The sequence below is a fragment of the Saccopteryx leptura genome, chromosome 10 (assembly GCF_036850995.1).
Source record: "Saccopteryx leptura isolate mSacLep1 chromosome 10, mSacLep1_pri_phased_curated, whole genome shotgun sequence".
Taxonomy (NCBI): domain Eukaryota; kingdom Metazoa; phylum Chordata; class Mammalia; order Chiroptera; family Emballonuridae; genus Saccopteryx; species Saccopteryx leptura.
Window position 1 is genome coordinate 49,092,707 of NC_089512.1, and position 22,175 is coordinate 49,114,881.

Genomic DNA, 22,175 nt, shown 5'->3' on the forward strand with positions numbered 1-22,175 from the left:
CGGGCTAGTGTGGTCAGGGATTCAGAAGTGAGAGGGAATTGCTGTGACTAGGCAGACTGAGGTAAGTCCATTCTAGAGGTTCATAGTGGTATATGAATATAGGTCTATAGGAGGAAGGAAAGTTTAATTTTCCAGTCTCTCCTTCCATTTCCACAATTGTCCTCCATTGGTCAATGACAGATTCTAAGACTCTGCTGTCCTAGGGTCCCTGGTCTCATCATACCCTTCAGAACTGCCTTTAATTAAAGAATGTATTGAAGGTACAGATACTAGTATGTTACCTTAGATATTTAACCTGATGCTTGCCAAAGAGCTTAAAGAGAATTTGGGTATTTTTACTCACGTTTTGAAGAGGTGATACTGTTTTCCCCAAGCTTAGTTCCTCTGCTTCATGGCAACTGGAATCAGGAGAGGTGGCTCCGCTGTTGAAGAGGTTAGATCAAGCATCATTTAGTGATTTCTTCTAAACATGTATAATAAACTCTAAACAGAGAGGAAATTGAACCTTTAGCAAAGTACTGCCTGATTCCAATACCATCTGCAAACACCGTGCTTTCATAATTCGCTTCCTTCTCATTAACAGTAACATGTTACAAAAGTAGATTTGCAAAATGTAGTGAAGCATTTCTGACAAGTTTAAAGTGTCTTTTCCATTAAGGAGGGTTGTACAGCACTTGGCATGAAAGGTTCTTGAACTGCTGTTACCTTCTTGGGGTTCACAGATCATGGATCAGTGAGTGCTGAGGCCTCCAACAGGGACATGTGAGGACATGAGCTACATTTTACTGATAGTTTTTCCACCTTCACCAGTACAGCGAAAGCAAGGCTGTCCTCTGAGACTCAGCATCCCAGATTTACTTGGAATCCTCTGCAGCCTCTGTCACAGCCAGAGTCTGGGGTTGGAGGACCAAGAATAGAAGTGGGTGTGGTCATTGGCCTGGCTCAGGAAACTGAGGGCACAGACAGGTGTTTGCTCTTTTTGAATCCCAGTTATGACCTATGAAGCCGACACACAGTCTGACATTGAGATCTGATCTTCAGCCTAATTATGTCACTGTTAGGCACCTGAATTTTTCTCTATGTTGTGTATAGGAGGACATTAATTTGAGTCCTCTTTGTGATAATTTCACTTGAATTAGCATTATATAATCTTATGAAGAGACAGTTCAGTTATAAAGTGAATTCAATAGGGTAAAGGAGATTTTAGGGACTAATTTTTTTTTTTTTTTGTATTTTTCTGAAGTTGGAAACGGGGAGGCAGTTAGACAGACTCCCGCATGTGCCTGACCTGGATTCACTCGGCACGCCCACCAGGGGGTGATGCTCTGCCCATCTGGGGGGTTGCTCTGTTGCAACCAGAGCCATTCTAGCGCCTGAGGCAGAGGCCATAGAGCCATCCTAAGCGCCCGGGCCAACTTTGCTCCAATGGAGCCTTGGCTGCAGGAGGGGAAGAGAGAGACAGAGGGGAAGGAGAGGGGGAGGGGTGGAGAAGCAGATGAGCGCTTCTCCTGTGTGCCCTGGCTGGGAATCGAACCCGGGACTACTGCACGCCAGGCCGACGCTCTACCACTAAGCCAACTGGCCAGGGCCTCGGACTAATTTTTAAAACCCTGAACACAACAAAAGTAGGTAATATGGAACTTGCTAATTAAATGAATAGCAATGTATAGATGTGAGTGTAACACTTTTAAATTTACTTTAACATATTTTTAGTTAGTGCTTTTTGATACTCAGATTTTTTTTTAACCCTTTCCCCTCTTGCCCCTGTAGAATTACAGATATTTAAAATCATTAGGGACTGTGGACATTATCTATCCTTGGGCATGTCTGGGAGCGGTTGCCATAATCTGAGTGAGACTTCTACCTGGTTCCTGGGCCCCACCCCCTTCCCTCGTGCATTCCGGAATGAACCCTGGTCCCTCCTGTGCTTGCTTTTGCCCTGAGGTACAGCATGAGTGCCAACCCACTGGTCTGCTCTCCTTGGTGGGTTCTAATCCACAAGTGGTCTCTGCGCGTGAGATCCCTTCCATTGTGACCCAGGCCCACTATGTTAGGTTAGTCATGGTAGACCCAGTGGTGGAAGCTTTTTGGTCCCAAGTAAAGAGCTTTATCCTTTGACTCAGACTAGGTTTCAGTCCTGTCCTCACCCCTCTCCCCCTTCCTCCTCATGTTAGTGTGGCTGCCCTCATAAAGTACTGGGACAGCAGCTTAAACAATAGACATTCATTCTCACAGTTCTGTAGGCTGGACCTCCGAGATGAAGGTGTCTGCAGGGTTGGTTTTTCTGAGGCCCCTCTCTTTGGCTTGTAGTTGACTGTCCTAGTGTTCACATGGTTTGTCTTTTTGTTTGTCTGTGTCCTAATAGTATACTTTACTTATTGAGACACTAGTCATATTGTACTAGGGCCCATCCTGATGGCCCCATTTAACCTTAATCATCTCTTTAGAGACCTATTTCCAAATATTCTGAGATACTGGGGTTGGGACTACAACATGGATTTTGGGGGTCACAGTTCCATTCATAACAATCCCTTTTCTACCCTCGCTCTTCCTCTCTCTTCCTTTTCCCTTCCCTTCTACTCTCTCTCTTTCTCTCCTTCCTCCTCACTTCCCCCTTTCCCCATCTCCTTTCCCACCCATCTCTCTCCTCTTTTTCCTTCAAATGTCTTCCCCTCACTTCTTGCCCTGCCCTGTGAAAGCATTCTGCACTGCTAGAAAGAAGACAGTAACTGGAAAACCGAAGTGCCACTTTTCTCCGTCCAGCTCTTCTGTTAATCAGCTCTGCGACCTTAAGCAATTCATTAATTCTTGAAATGTTGGTTTCCTTAGCTGCTGCCAGATATGTTATTCTTCCTTTTTTCCCTTATAGGACTATAGTAAGGAAAAACTGGAACAATAGTAGCTCATATATATTTTTTATTGACTTATCTGAGAGAGAGAGAGAGAAGCACTCATTTGTTGTTCCACTCAGTTATGCATTTCATTGGTTGCCTCCGTATGTGCCCTGACTGGGGATCAAACCCTCAACCTTGGTGTTTCAGGATAATGCTCTAATCAACGAAGCTAACTGGTTAGAGTCTAGCTCATATACATACTGGAATGCTTTTAACAGGTGGATTTAAGGGCGGGTGCACCAGGTGTGTGCCCTGGTTCCCAACTTCTGAAGGGCCCCGCAAAACCCCAACTTTACACTTTTTTCTAATGTGAGGGGCCTAATATTTTCTTCTGCACCCGGGGCCTCAATCGACCTTAATCCGCCTCTGGCTTTTAAAATAAAATATTTTAATATAAGATACAGGAAAGCTCTGACAAGGATGTAATGGTTTTGGGACTATTTGGATTACTTGAAATTCTAATTAAAATGACACGTTTCAACCCTATAAGTTTTACTGTGGTGTTGTTATCCTTAATTATATTATTAGCAGTCAACAGTACAGGATTGTGGGGGTTTTTCTCAACAACCTCATTGTTGTTCTAAAGGAAACACAAGATCTGATCTGCTCAAACCAAGCTCAGACAGGGGTCTGGACTTGGCATAGCCCCCCCTGCCTGGCTGACTGGATAGGAGTGACTTTTAGCTGATGTTTGGCCTTCAGATGTGGGACTGGGCTTTGCAGGTGTAGAGCGTGAGCCTGGGGCTGCCTGAGGGGGGGACAGAGGAATGGTGATGGGAAAGGGGCCGGGTCCCCGAGTTGTGGATAGTGTGCAGTCTCCGTACTGCTGGCAGACACTACGTCACATCTTTCATCCCCACTGGCTCGCCCAGGTTTCTTCATGTTGCCTAACAGCCCTCCTTGTAAAAAAAAAAAAAAAAAAAAAAAAAAGTAAGAAAGAAAAATGTTAACCAGAATGGGGATAGCCGTAAGTTGAACTATTCGAGACGTTGACTTCACTGTATTCTCCCCAGCTGCTAGTCCATGAGACAAAGAAGTATTATTTGAAAGAAAATGAATAAGCCCTGGCTGCCTGGGCTTCTGCCTTGCACGGTCATGAGTTTGTGAGATGTGAGATGGGTCCTGAAACGTTCTAGTTGTTTTATCAGGGGTGCTGTCTTGCCAGTGGGGTGACGTCAGCCCGCCTGCCCATGGGCTGTGGTCAGACAGGAGACATCCGCGTAGCTGAGCGGCTGGGTTGGAGGACTGGGCTGTGGTTTTACTTCTTTGATTTAGGCTCAGACACGATAAAAGGGGTGAGGAGGGGAGGGGAACACAAAGTCTTGGACATAGCAAAGATTTAAATTGTAGCAGCAAATTCTCTGTTGGCTAAAGCATAGAGAGTTTTGTGAAAAACCTATCCTTAAAAGTTCTAACAGGATTCTTTTCAGTTCAGTTGTACCCTCCCCTTTTCTGTGAACTCAGAGACATTGGCATTTCAGCCTTGTGCTGTTTGACTAACCTTCATAAAACGACAATAAATGCCATTACTGCGATTGATTTCTCTTGAGTCATGCTGCATTCTTAACTGCAGTCACAGATCCCTGTCTGGCAGTAGGCCCAGAGCTGGTGCACAGGCGCCGTGAGGAGGAGGCGAGAGGTGCAGGTTCTCCTGCTGCTTCTGGTTCCCCTGGACTCCATTCATCTCACTGGAACTAAACCAGCACCTCATCTCCATGGTGAACACCTTGGCCTCAGTCGGTCAGTTGTATGAAAGTCAAATCTGCATTTTTGTGGACCAGATTATATTCGTCTTTGGTTTCAGTTGGCTTTCTGCAACTTTCTTGTCGTATTTCAATGCATGAACGAAGCTGGAACACTGAGAATTAGAAGTGTACCTGATTTTTTAATTACATCTTCTTTAATGATGAGGTATAAATAATTAGTTAAGAATACTTAATCGAATCATTTTTTTCCCCTACTATATAAAGTGTGTCCTATAAAAATTTAATATTTCTCAGTCAGCAATTAAAATAAGACTTAACTTTGGAAGATATACATTATGTAGAATGTAGACTTTTAGAGCCAAAGTTAGGCCTTTAAAGTGATCAAATTGGATCACTTAATTTTACAAATGAAAGAACTGAGGCTGACCAGGTAAGTCCTGTTTGAAGACTTTCTAGTTAGATTCCATTTTATATCCGGTCTAGAAGATACACGTCCCACTAAGACACAATCCTGCCTATTAAAATATGCCAATTGGGCCTGACCTGTGGTGGTGCAGTGGATAAAGCGTCGACCTGGAATGCTGAGGTTGCCAGTTCGAAACCTGGGCTTGCCTGGTCAAGGCACATATGGGAGTTGATGCTTCCAGCTCCTCCCCCCTGTCTCTCTGTCTTTCTCTCTCCCTCTCTAAAATGAATAAATAAAAATAAAAAAATAAAAAAAAAATATGCCAATTGGATCGAAGACAAATTTCTGTCTTAGCTATATTAAAATGTAGGAAATTAATCTTACAGTCATTGAAAAATGGTAATAGGGTTCTGAAACCAGGATACAACTTCCTGGGTCTCTTCCATCTTCTTCATTCTGACTTTGAAAGAATTTTCTTGTAATATTTTACCAAAATCCTTAGATAGCACATCTCATAAAGTTTAAGTGATTTTCTTTTTTGTTTGTGTATGTGTGTTTTAAGCAAAAGAGACAGAGAGGGGGACAGACAGGGACAGAGAGACAGGAAGGGAGAGAGATGAGAAGGATCAATTCTTTATTGCGGCACCTTAGTTGTTCATTGATTGCTTTCTCACATGTGCCTTGACTGGGAGGCTACAGCAGAGTGAGTGACCCCTTGCTTAAGGCAGTGACCTTGGGCTCAAGCCAGCAACCCTGCGCTTAAGCCAGTGAGCCCACATTTAAGCCGGCAACCTCCAGATTTCGAACCTTGGTCTTCTGTGTCCCAGACTGATGCTGTATCCACTGCACCACCACCTGGTTAGGCTGTGTTAAGTTTTTAAAATTGAAATTAATATATGTTGATTCTTGTGAAATCTTGGCCCAAAATCTTTGCTCATCTCTAATTGGGAGAAATAGTTGAGCAATATTTGTGGGCCATATATTAGAACTGCCACCGTGACTAAAACAGCAGTTAAGTAATTTTTGTACCTATCAGTCGTTTTTCTTCAGTACCTAGATTAAGAGGCCAGAAACATTTTAAAACTTAAACTTTTTTGTCATAACTGTAAATTTTTCAAAAAGTGAAATTGACAATTGTGTTAAGCCACCTCAAGAGACTTAAAATCCTCAGTTACTCAGACAGCTGAAATCTCCTTTTTCTTATTTATTCTTGAAAAAGAAAGATAATCTTTTCCCCTTTTTTCAAGTGCCAAACCATTTTGAAATTTAGAATACACATTAGTACAAAAGAAAAAATGTCTTTCACTCCCCAAGATAAATGCCTTTGGTGTGTCTTTTCCTCCTCTGCTGCTGTCAGTGTCTCTGTAAATGTTGATGACGTTTGTTTTTCTGACAGTACTCCGCACAGCCTTCACCATATAACAACAGGCACTCAGACTCGGTCTGATTGGAAGCTGGGTTGGAGCTTATCTGACTGTAACGTAGTAAAGAGATAAAGCTGTGATAACAAAAGGTTTCTTTTTATTTTAGGGAAAATTAATGGATGCTTGTCCTTACGTTACAGTTAAGTGTGAAAACCCTGACAGAAAAGGATCTAATAATACCTGGAGTCTTCTGTCATCTACTTATAACTGCATTCTTATTTGACAGGCAGGAGGGCAGCTTTGTTGAGATGTAATTCATATACTATACAATTGATCCATTTAACATATACAGTCCAGTTGTTTTTAGAATATTCACAGAGTTGCACAACCTTCACCAGAATCAATTTTAGAACATTTTTTTCATCCCCCAAAGAAACCCTTTACTCAGTAGCAGTCACTTTCCATTTCTCCTCCCTCCAGGCCTCTAGCCATCACTAATCTATTTTTTATCTGTTTAGATTTGCTTCTTCTAGCCGTTTCATCTAAGTGGAGTCAGATGTATATGGTCTTTTGTGTCTGGCCTCCCTCACGTAGCATGCTGTTTTCTAGGCTCATCCACATAGTAGCATGAATCAGTGCTTCATTCCTTTTTATGGATAAATAGTATTCTATCGTATGGATATACCACATCTTTGGTATACATTCTTCAGTTGATGGATGTTTGGTTTTTTGGCTATTATGAATAGTGCTGCTATGAACACTCATTTGTAGGTTTTTTGGTGGAAATATGGTTTTATTTCATTTCTCTTGGGTATATACTTAGGAGTGGAATTGCTGGGTTATATAACTCTGTGTTTAACCTTTGAAGAACTAACAGACTGTGTTCCCCAATAACTGCACCATATTACCTTTGTACTAGCAGTGTATGAGGGTTCCAACTTCTCCACATCCTCATCAGCATCTGATATTATTTGTCTTTTGCTTATAGCTGTCCTGGTGGGTGTGGCGTGGTAACTTGCTGTGATTTTGCTTTTGACTTCCCTGATGGCTAATGATGTTTGATGTCTTTCCATGTGCTTAGTGGCCACTTGTATATCTTCTTTGGAGAAATGTCTATTCAGATCCTTTTCTATTGGTTATCATTTTATTGTTGAGTTGTAAGAGTCTTTATTTAAATATATTCTTAAATAGTTATTTTAAAATTCCTTATTCTATGACATCTTTGATTTTTAGCATACCATAAAACTCTAACTTGGGCACCTCATTACCCTGCATCATTTATTCAGTCAGTCAGTATTTATTGACCATCTATATGTGGAGGCTATTGTGCTCTCTGCTCTCAAGTATATAAAATGAATAAAATGTTCGCTGCTTCAAGGGGCACAAAACAAATCAGGAATGAGGTACCATAGTGATGCATTTCTGTGGGTGTTCAGAATAAAGAAGAGATGACTTTCTGATTGACAAATCAAGGAAAACAAACAGAAAGAGGTAGCATTTTAAGTGGCCTTTGCACAATGCATAGGATTTTAGTACAAGAAGATTGAAGAACCTGGGTAAAGATCTTGAGTTTAGACAGCATGTTCTCTGTGGAATGGTGACTAGTCTAGTTGAACTTTTGTGGCTGAAATTTACAGAGCTTGAAAGAGGAATACTAGGAACAAAAACCAGAAAGGTAGCTGGGACCACATGTTGGTTTTTTTATTTTTATTTTTTATTTTTATTTTTTGTATTTTTCTGAAGCTGGAAACGGGGAGAGACAGTCAGACAGACTCCCGCATGCGCCCGACCGGGATCCACCCGGCACGCCCACCAGGGAGCGATGCTCTGCCCCTCCGGGGCGTCGCAACCAGAGCCACTCTAGCGCCTGAGGCAGAGGCCAAGGAGCCATCCCCAGCGCCCGGGCCATCTTTGCTCCAATGGAGCCTCGGCTGCGGGAGGGGAAGAGAGAGACAGAGAGGAAGGAGAGGGGGAGGGGTGGAGAAGCAGATGGGCGCTTCTCCTGTGTGCCCTGGCCGGGAATTGAACCCGAGACCTCTGCACGCCAGGCCGACGCTCTACCACTGAGCCAAACGGCCAGGGCCCACATGTTGGTTTTGAATGCAGAAGCAATCTGGATAGTATTTCATCAGTGACTGGTGAGCCCCTGGTCATATGGGGTTAGGATGGGTTGATGTGTTCAGAAGGGTGCCGTGATCCAGGCTGAGTTACAGAAACATGTACACTGACTGGGGTTTGGGGAGATTGAAAGCGACACTGCTGTGTTTCTGTCTTGAAGACTGACATGTACGTTAGAGTAGAAGACAGGAAGGCCTGTAGTTTAGAGATGCCTGTGAAATTGTTTAATCTCATGATACTAAAATTTATTTTATCATAGATTCACTTTTTTATATATGTATATATGTGTTTATATATGTATATATATGTATATATATGTAAGGGAAACAAAATTTGAGGTACATACTTTGTACAAAATTTTGAGGTACATAATGAAATATTATACAAGTAATGACTTTCTAGTAACTGTTGGTTGTTTGGTTACTTGGTCACTTGTAGGATTGTGGATCATAGAATTGGATCACTCATTTTAAGGGCTTAAGGCAAGTGGTAGTCAACCTGGTCCCTACCGCCCACTAGTGGGTGTTCCAGCTTTCATGGTGGGCGGCAGTAGAGCAACCAAAGTATAAATAAATAGATAGATTTAACTATAGTAAGTTGTTTTATAAGGATTTATTTTGCCAAACGTGGCGAAAATCCAACATAAAGTAATTGGTAAGTAATTATTATTATATGCTTTAACTTGTAACTCTGCTTTATAAATTTTATAAAGTTACTTCCCTACTTTATAAGTCACCATTACTGTGGAACCGGTGGGCGGTTAGAAAATTTTATTACTGTTAGATACAAAAGTGGGCGGTAGGTTTAAAAAGGTTGACTTACCCCTGGCTTACGCCATGCTTGATACTAACTAGTCAATACACTCATTGTATGGAGGCGTTAGAGGGAAGTGGGTGCCCATATTCGCCTGTTCCTAAATGAAGGGAGAATGTCTTGACTCCCAGACCAAATGTTTGCCTTGATTTTACCAAAATAATTTTAACCTCCTTTTGCTGCACACACGATAACAACAACAAAGCCTGTTCTACTACAGTACAAAGTGTTGGGCTACGGTCCTCAAGGGTGGAGGCCCAGAGATGGAGGCGGGCATGTGGGAGACCAGACCTATGTCTGCCCTCTGTGAATTCTTTTCCTTCTCCCCATAGTTTCTTTGATCGCAGCCTTGCGTGGGGAGGATGAGGCATTAGTCAGATAGGCAGGGGCTATGGGTTCTTGCCTACAGTTAGCCTGTTAACTGACCCTGAGTAGGTCTCTCCACATTTGGGGCACAGTTTACGCATTCCTTCAACCTTTAGAATTAGTGATCCAATTCTGTGATCCACAGTCCTATAATTTGACCAAGCAAGCAACTGACATTTACTAAAAAAATGATTACTTGTGTGATTTTGAACTAGGGCAGCAAAACCAAAAGGACACGTGAGGGGATCCGTGTGCACAAGGCTCTTTCTGGCACCAACGACATGTATGCCCCATCATCTCTATGGGGTGTTAGAGATATGTCACAGTCCCTATGGGAGAAGGACCACCTGTGGTCCCCTGTGGGTCCATTACCTCCCACCTTAGAAATATAGCATTTTCAGAGCATTCCTGTGGACTTTCTTCTATGTCAGACACCAGCACTTCACTCTTAATTATAAGCAGTGCATCCTTTCGAGGAACTTATAATGCAAAACAAGTACAAGAACTTACACTGGTTGAAAATTGGAGAGTGGAACGGAGTGTTGTTCTCACCCCGAGTTTTGCTTTTTGTGTAACGGTGTGTGCTGTGTGATGAGTGACGCTTCCTTTTTTGGAGAGATTTGCATTTGTTGCTGTGGTGGTGGTTTTCCATAGTAACTGCTGTTGCTACACATCTGGCATCTGATGAAATGACCCCCAGATCCCAGGGGTCTGCACAGAGCCCGAGTACTCCTCATCCCTTCGTCCTGCCAAAGATGTGGAGAAACACTGGGTAGAGGGCGTGGTGGCTCTGCTGTGTTGATGACGTTCAATTCGCAGTGGCTGAGTTCCTGGGGGTATCATCAGGGCTCCTCCCCTCCCTGCGGAGGGGGCTAGTATAAGAAATGGGCATATTTGGAAAGAATATTTCTGATTTATCAAGGCATAAATATTAGTGATACTTTGTTTAAACCAAAAGTTAGTAAATTGGAAGGAGAGGTCAACCAGAATCCTGCAGAATTTTTTAATGTAGCAGGCCAGCATAGGTCCTGTTTTTTAGGTATTTCATTTAAAATGGAAAGTTCCAGTTTGCATTGGGGCCAAAATCCCAAAAACAAATGCTGACTGGATCATGTGTATCATGGGGTCACTGTATATTTGCTAGTTTATATCTTAGTGACTAAATTGGCAAAATTTTTATTTTTCCTGGTAAACATTCAGAAGGTTTTTTCCTCACTCCTTTCCCTCACAAAATCATATTTGTCATATGTGTATGAAGCAAACGACTGTTAAAACTGTCCACACATCTGTGATGATATGAAAATTAGTGGTGGCAAACAAAGGTTTCCTTTCTTAGGTGCCACAAGGCCCCAGATGAGGTTGACTTTATCCTAACATCACTCTCAAGTTGTGACCAACTGGAAACAGAATTGGTCGGGCCTTAGAGACCAATATGAATAGCACAACAAAAAGATTATTTGTGAAGAATTTAGGTCTCCCTGCCCCCATATGACTTAGAAAGCTTAACATTTCCTCTTAAAGTGATTATTACTTTTGTTTATAAACTTAGAAGATATACAACCTTTATTGTAAGCATGTAAAGGGTTATACTTATTTTAATTAATAATGAGGCACAAAGTTATCACCTAGCATCGAGCCTTTTTATAACAGGAATGAAAAACATCAACATGTAAGGTCAGATCAAAACGTAAACTATACTTTGAGTGTATATCTTTGCAAAATATTTTTGAGAACTGCACCTTGTGGATTTAAGTTTCTTATAAATTATATGCAAAGACTGCTGATAATCATAATATTTTTAATATGCCATTTTTAGTGTACTCTGTAAAATGTTTATGTCTCATTAAACAATGCATTTTTTATTTATTTTAAATTTTGGGGAAAATATGTGATCGTTAACCCATACATTTTCCTCATTCTTTAAAAAAAATAACACCAAAACTATAATAGAAATATAATGAGCAAGAAAAGCGAGTGTGGCCTGGTGCTCTCATGAAGCCTGGGTTAGGTCATTCTCTTATAGGTATGAAGTTGACCCAGAAATCAAAAGTTGTTTCATGTTTTAAATTAACCTTTGAGATGGTTTATGGTCAATATTTTTTTCCCCTCTGTTACTTTATTGCACCTTTCAATTTTAAACTCTACCCTGAAGAGTTATTGAAAAAATGGTAATTATGTGAGGTGATGGAGGTGTTAGCTAACTCTGTGGTGGTAAATGGTTTGCAATGTATGAGTCAGATCGACACGTTGTACACCTTAAGCTTACATAATGTTATATGTCAGTTATATCTCAATAAAGCTGGGGTAAAAAAAGAGTTATTATGTTAGAAAACCACATTTATGTAAAATGTCTTACGCTTGGCAGCTATCCTTACGCTCAGACCATGTTCTGAGAATGGCAGGCTGTGTCATGTGGCCAGAAACTTTCCACTAGGAGTAGATTTGCAAGGGGCCAGGCGGGCGGGGAGCCGGGGACTGAGGTAGGGACATTTCTCCAGCTTGGTGACTACATAATTTTAATTTCTCTTGCATAGGTGAAGCTGCTCTCAGGGGCGAGCCCAGGATGCAGACCATCCCTGTGGCATCTGCCCTCACCAGTCACCGCACGGGCCCCCCACCCATCAGCCCCAGCAAGAGGAAGTTCAGCATGGAGCAAGGGGACGACGACCTGGACTGTGAAAATGACCATGCTTCCAAGATAAGTCGCATCTTCAACCCCCATCTGTAAGTTCCCTTGTTCTGATTTCGGCTTATGCCTGCAATGCCAGAGCGTATTTCTCTTGCAACTGTGTGTCGACAGAGAAGTGAGAGAATGAATAGCGTTCCTCTGCCAGGAGGGGCTGTTAAACAGATTTTAATCTCATGAGAGATGTCTTCTTTCCTTCTGGCTTATGTGTCTTGACCATTAGAGTATTTTCCCCGCAGATGTTAACGGAACTTGTTGCTTCTTGGGGTGGTTGTCTAAAACCATTGCCTTTTCTTGCCTGTGCTACTGACAGTCGTTAAGAGAGTGAGTCTTTAGTGAATGTCTTTATGTGCCAGGGACACGGAAAGAAAGTTTAGGACCTGAGCAGACTTCTGTAAAATGTTTTATGTACTTAGGAGTCTAGAATTGAACGCGTTAAGAAGTATTAATTCTCACCAAAGTGGGAAAGATGGCTTTTTGTGATTGTGATAAGGTGCTGTTGATCTCATCTGATGTATGAACCTGCTGTAGACGTTAGTCTTGGGTCCAGGAGAGCTGGGTGCTAGTCCTAGATCTGCCACCAACACTCTACAGTCACGACGTGTGTTGCTACAGCTCTCTGGGCCTCAGTTTCCTTATTTGTGTAATAAAGTGGTTAAAATGAAAGCTCTTTGAACCTGTGCCACGTTTACCACGTTTATGTTTGGAAAACAGTTTGCATTTCTGCACAGTATATTCCAGCTTCTCCTTTGCATTCTCCTCTAACACGCACAAGTCTCAGAAAGAGAGCAGGATGCTCTCTCACGTGCTGCCTGGGGAGTCTGCCTTGGCAGTTGGGTAGCCAGTTGATACATCAGAGTCGGAGGTCTTGGCAGAGGCCGGGAAGTGGCTCTGGAAGGAGCTTCTCTGTGTATCCAGGTAAAAAGGTTCTACTGCTCTCCCCCTTCCCACACATGAGTTAATGTTTTGCGATTATTAAAGATGAACAGGTTCCCTGGTTTTGATCTCTGAGGACGCTGCTGTTTCTGGCAAGAACATGAAGCTCAGAGAGTTCCCATCTCCTCATTGGAGGAGGAGACCTTGCGCAGTTAGGTGGCCGATAACGCCAGCAGCCCTCTGCTGCCTCAGCGCCAGCAGTCCTCGGCATTCCACACATTCCAGCCGCTTGGACTGTTGTGCGCAGTCATAAGACCCACTGACAGAGGTATTTATCCTCCAATAAATCACCGTAGTGTGAGAGGCTGAGCCTGCAGTCTGGAGCCCTGGAATTTGCTACAATCAGGAAGGAATCCAGCAACAAGGCTGCAAAACAATAAGCTTTTGCAAACGGGTTGGCTTATAATCTAGATCCTGGGTGCTCAATTATATGGAGTTTATTCTTTTGTTACTAGGAATTTCTTCTCTCACATGTCCTCCTCTTCAAACTGTGAGGGGAGTTTGGAAGTAATGAGGAGGAGACAAGCCCTAAAATAGTATGATTTGGAACCACACATGCCTTAGTTTAAATCCTAATCTGACACTTAACAGTTGTAAGGCCTTGGACAATCACTTAATATATCTGGGCCCAGTGTCCTTCTTTGTAAAGTTACAATGCTAAAAGTTCATGTATAGAACTACTGTGAGCATTAGAGTGAAAATTTTCAAAGAGTTTAGCATAATATAATACTCAGTTGATAAGCTATTACTTTTTTTTTATTAATAAGTCCATTATTCAGATACTGGTACTGATGATAGAGAATAAGAATACTAGTATGTTGAATTTCTTGTTTGAGAGTGCTGCGTTTTAGTAAGAAATTCTGGGTCTCTAACCCAGCCATACCTTTCAGTGGGAGTCATCATAGTTCCTTCCTCACAGGATGAGTGTAAGTGCTTTGTGCAGTGCCTGGCACTCAGCTTTAGTCAGTATTGGTATTATTAGCATGTTAAAGCATTTAGAAAATAATGTAATTCCTTGGGTGGTTATAATATGGCCTTGAAATACAGGTCTCTGATGATACTATAAATGAACTGTAAATAATAAAAACAGGATTGCTAGATTTCACGTGCAACTCGCAGTTGACATCATTGTACCAAGTCTTAGGAGAATAGAAACAGCAGCCACCCCCATGGGCCAGACTCCCTGGACCAAAGAAGGAAATGCGATCACCATGTGGTCAGTTCCTTCTGGTGTTACTTGTTCAGCATATAATAATTATTCATTTCGGTAACATCACCATTATTTCTACTTGCACTTTCTAGGAGCCAAATGACAGATTTCACAGGCAAATTGAAAAGATGCTGCAGCTCTTACTCATGTTGTATAGTACTTACGAAGTACTGTTGTTTGATTTGATGAAGTGTTTACTAGCTGAGGGATATCATGCTTCCTCCTTTTTATTTACCATGTCTAGGATGTTTTCAATAATAAAATACATATTTGTATTTATTTGGAAAAGAATGGTGTATTATATTTGTTTAAGGATATTACAAAATGATTTTTGTTATTTTCTTAGAACATGTTAATGTCAGAGTGTATTTTTGTTATCACTAAAGAAATCACAATAATTCTGGAGGAAGGAGTGTTGTTTAAAAAAAAACACAGTTTGACAGCTAGCTAAGAGGATCTTAAAGATGTATGCTTTGGCTACATTTCATTATAACCATCACACTGAGATATTTTCTAGTAGAGAGATGGAGTGAGTGAGTAGCTGTGAGCCAAAATAGGAAGCTGCAGAGAGTATGACTAAATTTCATCTGATTTGACTTGGGGAAGAGGAGAGAGAGAGAAGAGAGGTTTTCTTAGTGATTCCTCCAGAACTTGGATATTGAGAATTTCTGGGGTCTGGTTTCAGCCCTTTATTAACCTGGGTCACTGAACTCTTTATTAATTTTCTAGTTATTCTGGTGACCATGAGAAATATATTTTGGGTTTTTTTTTGTTTGTTTGTTTCCTAAGAAAAGTTTTAAGAACATGAATGTGTTTTTTGGAAATTGAAAAGTACCCTGTTGTTACTTAGAAGTGGATTAAGGTCTGAGGCAGGAGGTTGGTAGGGTGGAGTGGGTAGAGCTGGGTTTCCTCTCATGGGAATATCAATAAGTAATTTTTTCTATGACCTCTCTATTCAAGTATGGTTTAATAAGGAAGGGCTCTCCCTTTTCTCCTGTCTATGATTTTTACGGACTACTCAGGGATTCCTATTTTTATTCTGAGTTAATAGCTGTCCCTGATTTGGCAAATAAGAATCCCTTCATTTGGCTCTTGTGTGCTTGTTATGTGCTTCCATTCAATTTTCTTTTAGTACTTTCTTATTTTCTGGCAAACAAGATGCTCATCTACCTGCGTCAGCCATGGAATGAGCCATTTCTCCAGGGTACCCCTGCTTTCTTTTACTGGGGGAAAAGTATTTAGAAGCCAAGATCTGGGTACTAGGTGTTACTGCAGGGTCATTGCCTCTAGATTTGAGCTAATAAGTAGGCACTATCTACATGTGGAAATTTACATTTAAAATGAAATAAAGTAAAAAATTCAGTTCCTTAGTTGCCCTAGCTGCATTCCAGTTCAGTAGCCAGGTGTGGCTAGTGGGTACCATAGTGGACAGTACATAATATATAGGACGCTTCTGCTATCTCAGAAAGTTCTACCGAACAGCACTGTTTCTAGACCCTTTCGAGGTAGAAAATGATGAGTTCATATCAGTACTCCACCTCTAATCCAACTTCACGAGTTCTTCCTCATCCTCCCCATTCCGTATTTGTATCCCCCTGGTTCCCAACAGCATCAACACATTTCCTTGTTGCTCAGTCCTACAGAACACGTGTCAGAGTCGCAGAATTGCTATGGTCATACCTCTTTGAAAAACAAACCTACTAAAAAGAGTTCAGGATATGTTGGCCGTTCTTTTTTTTCCCTGTGCCAGGGAGTGATTAGTCAAAGTAGTAACTTCAAAAGTTACTTTTCCTCTGCACTTTTCAGTGTTGTTATGTTCATTAACATATATGGGTTCATTAATTTCTGTTTCCATTTAGTTGTAGATGTTTTTCATCCTAATTTTTATTTCATTTCATCCTTATTTTTTTTTATTTCATCTTTTGAATATGTAAAACATTTAACATGCTTCTGAGTCAAAACTATGTTTTGCAGTATATGTAAATCATGCCGTATACCCTTAAACTTACACAGTCCTGTCAATTATAGCTCAGTATACCTGAAAGAAAACAAAGTCAAACTATATTAAAATGTACTTAGAAAAGTGTTATTCCCTTCCCTGCCTCTCACTTCTTTCATTCCCTGCCCTTGTTGGGGATTATCCTTCTTGTGTTTCTTTTTGTTAAAGTTAGCAGGTACAGACGTGGCTTCTCATTTCCCTTCTTCCTTACACGTAAGGTAGCATACTTTATGTACTTATTTGAACTTGGCTCTTCTCATTCACCAATATAGTGTGGAAATCTTTTCCTTCCTTGTTCACAGCTGCATGGCACTCCACTACATGCATGTACTAAAGTTCACTAAGCCAGTCCCCCTTTTTGGACATTTAGGTAATTTCCAATATTTTGTAATACACTGATGTTGCAGTGGATAATCTAGTGCACTTGTAATATCTTGTGTTTTTGTCATACAATAAAAACTCTTGAAGGCTAACAATGTAGCATAACAGCATTGCTAAATACATACTGGGTTTGAGACTTTTTTGAGGGTGCTTCGCTAGTAGAACCTAATGAGAAGTTCGGTGCTGAAGAGTAACAGTCCAAGATGACTTTTGGAGGCCCTGGCCAGTTGGCTCAGCAGTAGAGTGACCACCTGGCGTGTAGAAGTCCCGGATTTGATTTCCGGTCAGGGCACACAGGAGAAGCACCCATCTGCTTCTCCACCCCTCCCCCTCTCCTTCCTCTCTGTCTCTCTCTTCCCCTCCCGCAGCCAAGGCTCCACTGGAGCAAAGTTGGCCCGGGCGCCGAGGATGGCTGCATGGCCTCTGCCTCAGGCACTAGAATGGCTTCGGTCCCATTGAAACAACGGCCCAGATGGGCAGAGCATCGCCCCCTGGTGGGTGGGCATGCCGGGTGGATCCTGGTCGGGCGCATGCAGGAGTCTGTCTGTCTGCCTTCCTGCTTCTCACTTCAGAAAACTCCCAAAAAAAGCATAACAAGATGACTTTTGGAAATGAAGCAGTTTTCAATTTGGTGTGTGCTTACAGGTTTAGTAGAGCTGGGCAAGTGAGCTCTTCACTGTTACCTGTGAAAGGATGTGAATATATGCTGAGTGCCTAAATATACTGGGACTATGCCGAACACTTTAAATATGTTATCTCATTTAACCTTCACAATAAAGGTGTCCCTTTCCGATGGCTGTGTGTGTGTGTGTGTGTGTGTGTGTGTGTGTGTGTGTGTAAAGCTTTGTTTAAAGAAGTAAAAACTGGGAAGATAGTATGTCCAAAGTGGTGGAGCTGGGATTAACCCCACTGTCTGTGGCACCAAACTCAATGATCATTTGATGATGCCACAGCTATATCTTAACCTGAGACAGGATTGTATGCACTTAAAGTTGGGCATCATATATTTAGCATGCCACTTGACCAGTTGAGTACCCCACCCATGGCAAGTGCAAATAATTTCTGTGTTGAATTGAATTGTACCCACTATCCAGAGAATATGCTCATTGAGCTCATTCTCCATTTGGAGAAGGCATCCTCTTTTTGATCAGTGGTGTATATTTGCAGAGTAGTTGCCTCTGGCCTCAGAGCAGAGTATAACCCATACACTTACCCTGGGATCAAAGCCGTGGTCACTAGCCTTGTGCTGTGACTAGTGGCTGACCAAAGAAGGGCCTAGAGCAGCGGTTCTCAACCTGTGGGTCGCGACCCTGGCGGGGGTCGAACGACCAAAACACAGGGGTTGCCTAAAGCCATCGGAAATACATATGGGTTTTGTTTATTTTTTCACAGTGGAGTTGATTGTGTCTATAGTTTGTAGTATCCCTGATAGTAATATTTGATAATAACACAATGCAATATTGTCACACTCCCTTTGGTGAGTCTGTTTCTTGTATCTCTTTAATACCTTTGGTTTGGATGTATATAGACAGGTTTACCAAGAGACAGCTTATTCCACAAACTCCATGAAAGTGGAGGAAGCACTTCCTCATTTTAAATTGAAACTAGACCCAGAGGAAATAGAGAAGATGGCATTATTTTAGTACCTTGACCCTACTGAGGCTCTGTATTGTAAATAGTACTACATCTTTGTAGACAGAGCTCTGATACTCTTATGTTCATGTATCCACACCCCTAGAGTGGGTGAACTTTTCATCACTGAGAATGATGATGGGTAAGAATTTCCAGCATCCAGAGAATCATGGCAGCCATTGTGTCAAAACTCAACTAATAACAGTGATTATTTATTGAGAATCTTATGTGTACGAAACCCTCTGCAAGTGCTTCATGAGCATGATCTCATTGCATCCTCACAACTCTTTGATGTGAATACTATTATCTCTCTTTTACAGATGCCAAAACTGAGTCTCAGAGTGGTTCTGCAACTTGTTCATGGTCGCATAGCTAGCTAGTAGGTATTGGAGCCACGAGTCAAAATCCAGGCTATCTGTTCCTAGAGCCAGTGCTCTTATTAAGCATGTTACATTTATATCAATAGCGTATGTACCCAGGTGCTATGAATTGATTGATATATAGGTCCTTATGCCTTACAGTTTTGGATAATCTGCTGTGTAAGCCACTCTCAAAACACAGTTAACAGGTAGATGGTTTGGAGATGAAAGGTGGAGACTGTGCATTTTAGCATTCAGTAACAAGGATGGAAGGGCATAAGGTGATGGTCGTAAGTAATTAAGAATGCTGTGCAGGTGAAACCTCCCAGGGCGCAGAGATGGTGAAAGAAAGAGCTGTTGTTCAGCTTCCCCTGAAGAGGCATGAAACGTTGTCTCTGTGCAGGCGAGAATCCTGCAAGAACAAGCGGGGTTTCCTTAGGCTCAGTCAAGTGCTTAAATTGTTAGTTCTTGTTGAAAATATCTGACTCGATTTTAAATTAGTGGCACAGTAGTAACATTAGTCTAAAATATTCATACTGGAGTGTTTTAAAATTTGCTGAAGTGTATGAAGACATATCCCCCCCTCCCCCAACAGATTCATAAATCAAACACTTTTGAAATAGAATCCCTCAGACTATGTGCTTTCTCTCTTTCCCCCACATCCTTCTTGGCATCATCCAAAAATGTGGGAAGTTTTAGCCCTGAAATTCTCTAGTCTTCTGTACTTTCACACACAATCTTATAAGTATTCCCATAAGTGTTCTGGAATATTTTAAGAGGGTACTTTAGAGCCTTAATTTTAGTTCTCCTAAATAACTAATTCATAAACTGAGATATTGTTGAATGGGGATTAAAAAAATAATAATCCCCAAAATGTATAGCAAGTATGTTGTGTTAACCTTAAAATATAATAAATGCGAAAGGAGCCTGGGTCTTTAATAAATGTTTCACATCAGGGAGGTGTCATCTAAGAACTGCTTCATGTGGGGTTGACTCTGCCCCTAACGCTTTAGTTCTTGCTGTGGGTCAGCCTGAGCAGGGTGGAAATTAGGCTGGTTTTTCATGGCCGCTCCCATGTGACATTCTAGGCACCTCTGTATGTGTGACATGCAAGTGTTTTGTTAGTGAAGTGTGGTACCTTTAAATAAAGGTCACAGGCCTTACCTATGTCGTGTGGGTTTCTTGTTTGTCAGGCTAGAGGCATTTTCTCATTTTCACAGTTCAGGCGAAAACAAAGACCTCCTTATCTGAGGAGGGAGCTGTGCTCTTGAGAGCTGACATCAGCCTTTTCCCAGCAGGCATCTCTTCTGCCTTAAGAGTCTTTGCTGAGAGTTGGAAAGACAGATAACCATCCTGCTACTGGCATTTTTCTGGCCAAATAGCTGAGCAAAGAAATGCCTAGGGTGCCAGGGGTCAAAGAAGATGAACAAAAGAGATTGTCATCTTTTGTCCATTCTTGTCCCCATTGAGGACCTTAGTGGTGCTCATTTGTGTCAGGAAGGTTATAAAAATGGGATGAGAACTTTGAAAAAGGAAGACTTTTCTTCTAGAGAGGAATTAACACTTGGATATATCAGAGTTTTCATTAGCCTGTGAAAAGTCACTTTTTAAAACAACCCACTAAAATCGAAGAAAGGGGTGTTTTTAGATTTAAGGGTTAAGGCAGAGGCACTTGTTTGAAAGTTGAGGAAACAGAATGGCACACACAGGCTTTGCCTGGGCCCCCTTGGGCCCCCTTCCCGCCCTGATTCTCTTGAGTACGTCAGCTCTCTTCAGAGCACTGTTTTCATGAAGATGCTTCTTTGCTGCGAGTACAAATGGCAGCTATTTTTACACATGGTCAGAGGATTAATCTTAGTGTTGCTTTATGACCACACAGGCCTCTTCTTATTGAAGTACAAAGCCAGTCTGTCCTGACAGTCTGCAGCGTGCTGTCACTTCAGTAGATTTGACTGAGAACCAGAAAGGGGAATGCTGAGAAATGTCTCTGTGTGAGTGTTGGTGGTTCTTTTATTTTCCTCTTGAATCTTGCTTATAAATCAATCATCTGCCTGTGCTATTTGCAGCTGGAACAGAGTGAGGTGGTTTACAAGCCCTGTGTTCTATGTCCGTGTTGTTTTTATTTAATAAATGCCAATACTTGGTCTCTATCTTCTTTGCTAAATCTTTGGATACACACACACACACACACACACACACACACACACACACACACACATTTTCTCTGTCTCTCTTCATTTTGAAATTTCTTCACAGATCGTCTCTACAGCATAATTAGAGAACTTAATGTTGCCGTAATAATGTTTTGGGTCTGGCAGTAGCTAGAAACCTTGCCAAACATGGGATCTGAATTCTGGATCCAAGCCCTAATAGCCCCAACAGAGGCGAAATAATGTTCTATGGAAGAGAAAGAAACAAAGTTCCCCACCATACTCTCTAACTTATCTTACCTTTTGCCTTCCCTTCCATGAAGAGACATAAGACTTCTAACGAATATTACCCGTATACAAACCAGCTCCAGGAAATGGGTCAAAGCCAAGTGGAAGAAACAAACCAACTCTTTTTAGGTTCGGTCCCTGGAGAAGCAAGTTCGGAGAGCTGAAACCTCTTTGCTTCCCTAAACCCTCTTCTGCCCTGGAACCAACCCATCAGAGATTGGCTGTGGCATTGTCTAGCCCCTCAGCAGTTACTTACTTCCTTGGTGGCACATGACTACTGAGTGACACCCATTGAGGATTCAAAGCACCCTTGCCCCGAGACTGTGTCAGAACAAACTTGCCTCAAGATGTCTGAGGGAAAAAGAACGTTCTCTGGCCAAAGCTGGAGAAGGACCCAACCTTCTGGGTCTACTCGTGTGCAGTAGCACATTTCATACTTGAGAAGTCCGATGGGCAGAATCATTGGTTAACCCAGGGTTTCTCCAGCGTCACTGGCCGTGGGATCCTTTATCCCTTGTTCATGAGACCTAGTAGGAATACTCCAGGGAGCACACTTGCCTGACAAAAGTGAACATTTTCTTTGGTTTCAAATCCTGTTACAAATGTTCAGACTCATAAAGCTTGCTGTACCCTGTATGACTTCTCTTCCTGTCTCTTCCCTCTTGGGTTCCTTAACTTCCTTTGGTTCCCCTCCTACTTCTGGGCCACACCACTCGGATTGTCCAAAGGCACATGATAATTGCCATTCTCCAGAGCTCTGACCTCACTGAACAGACCCTTCCAGTGCAGTGACATACTAACTCATGGCTTGAATGACCACTCCAGGTGGATGATCCCCAAATCTTGATGTCCAGTCGAGATCTAACA

At 41.9% G+C, this 22,175-nt stretch overlaps 1 protein-coding gene across 4 annotated transcripts in view; it reads left to right on the plus strand.

Moving 5' to 3' along the window:
• The window catches only part of VGLL4 (vestigial like family member 4), a 173,790-nt gene that overhangs the window by 119,173 nt on the left and 32,442 nt on the right, over nt 1–22,175 (plus strand). For all 4 annotated transcript variants that reach the window (XM_066351854.1, XM_066351853.1, XM_066351851.1 and 1 more), the window contains one exon: nt 12,202–12,391. In XM_066351854.1, coding sequence (XP_066207951.1) covers nt 12,202–12,391 — 190 coding nt within the window. The remainder of the gene's footprint in view (nt 1–12,201; nt 12,392–22,175) is intronic.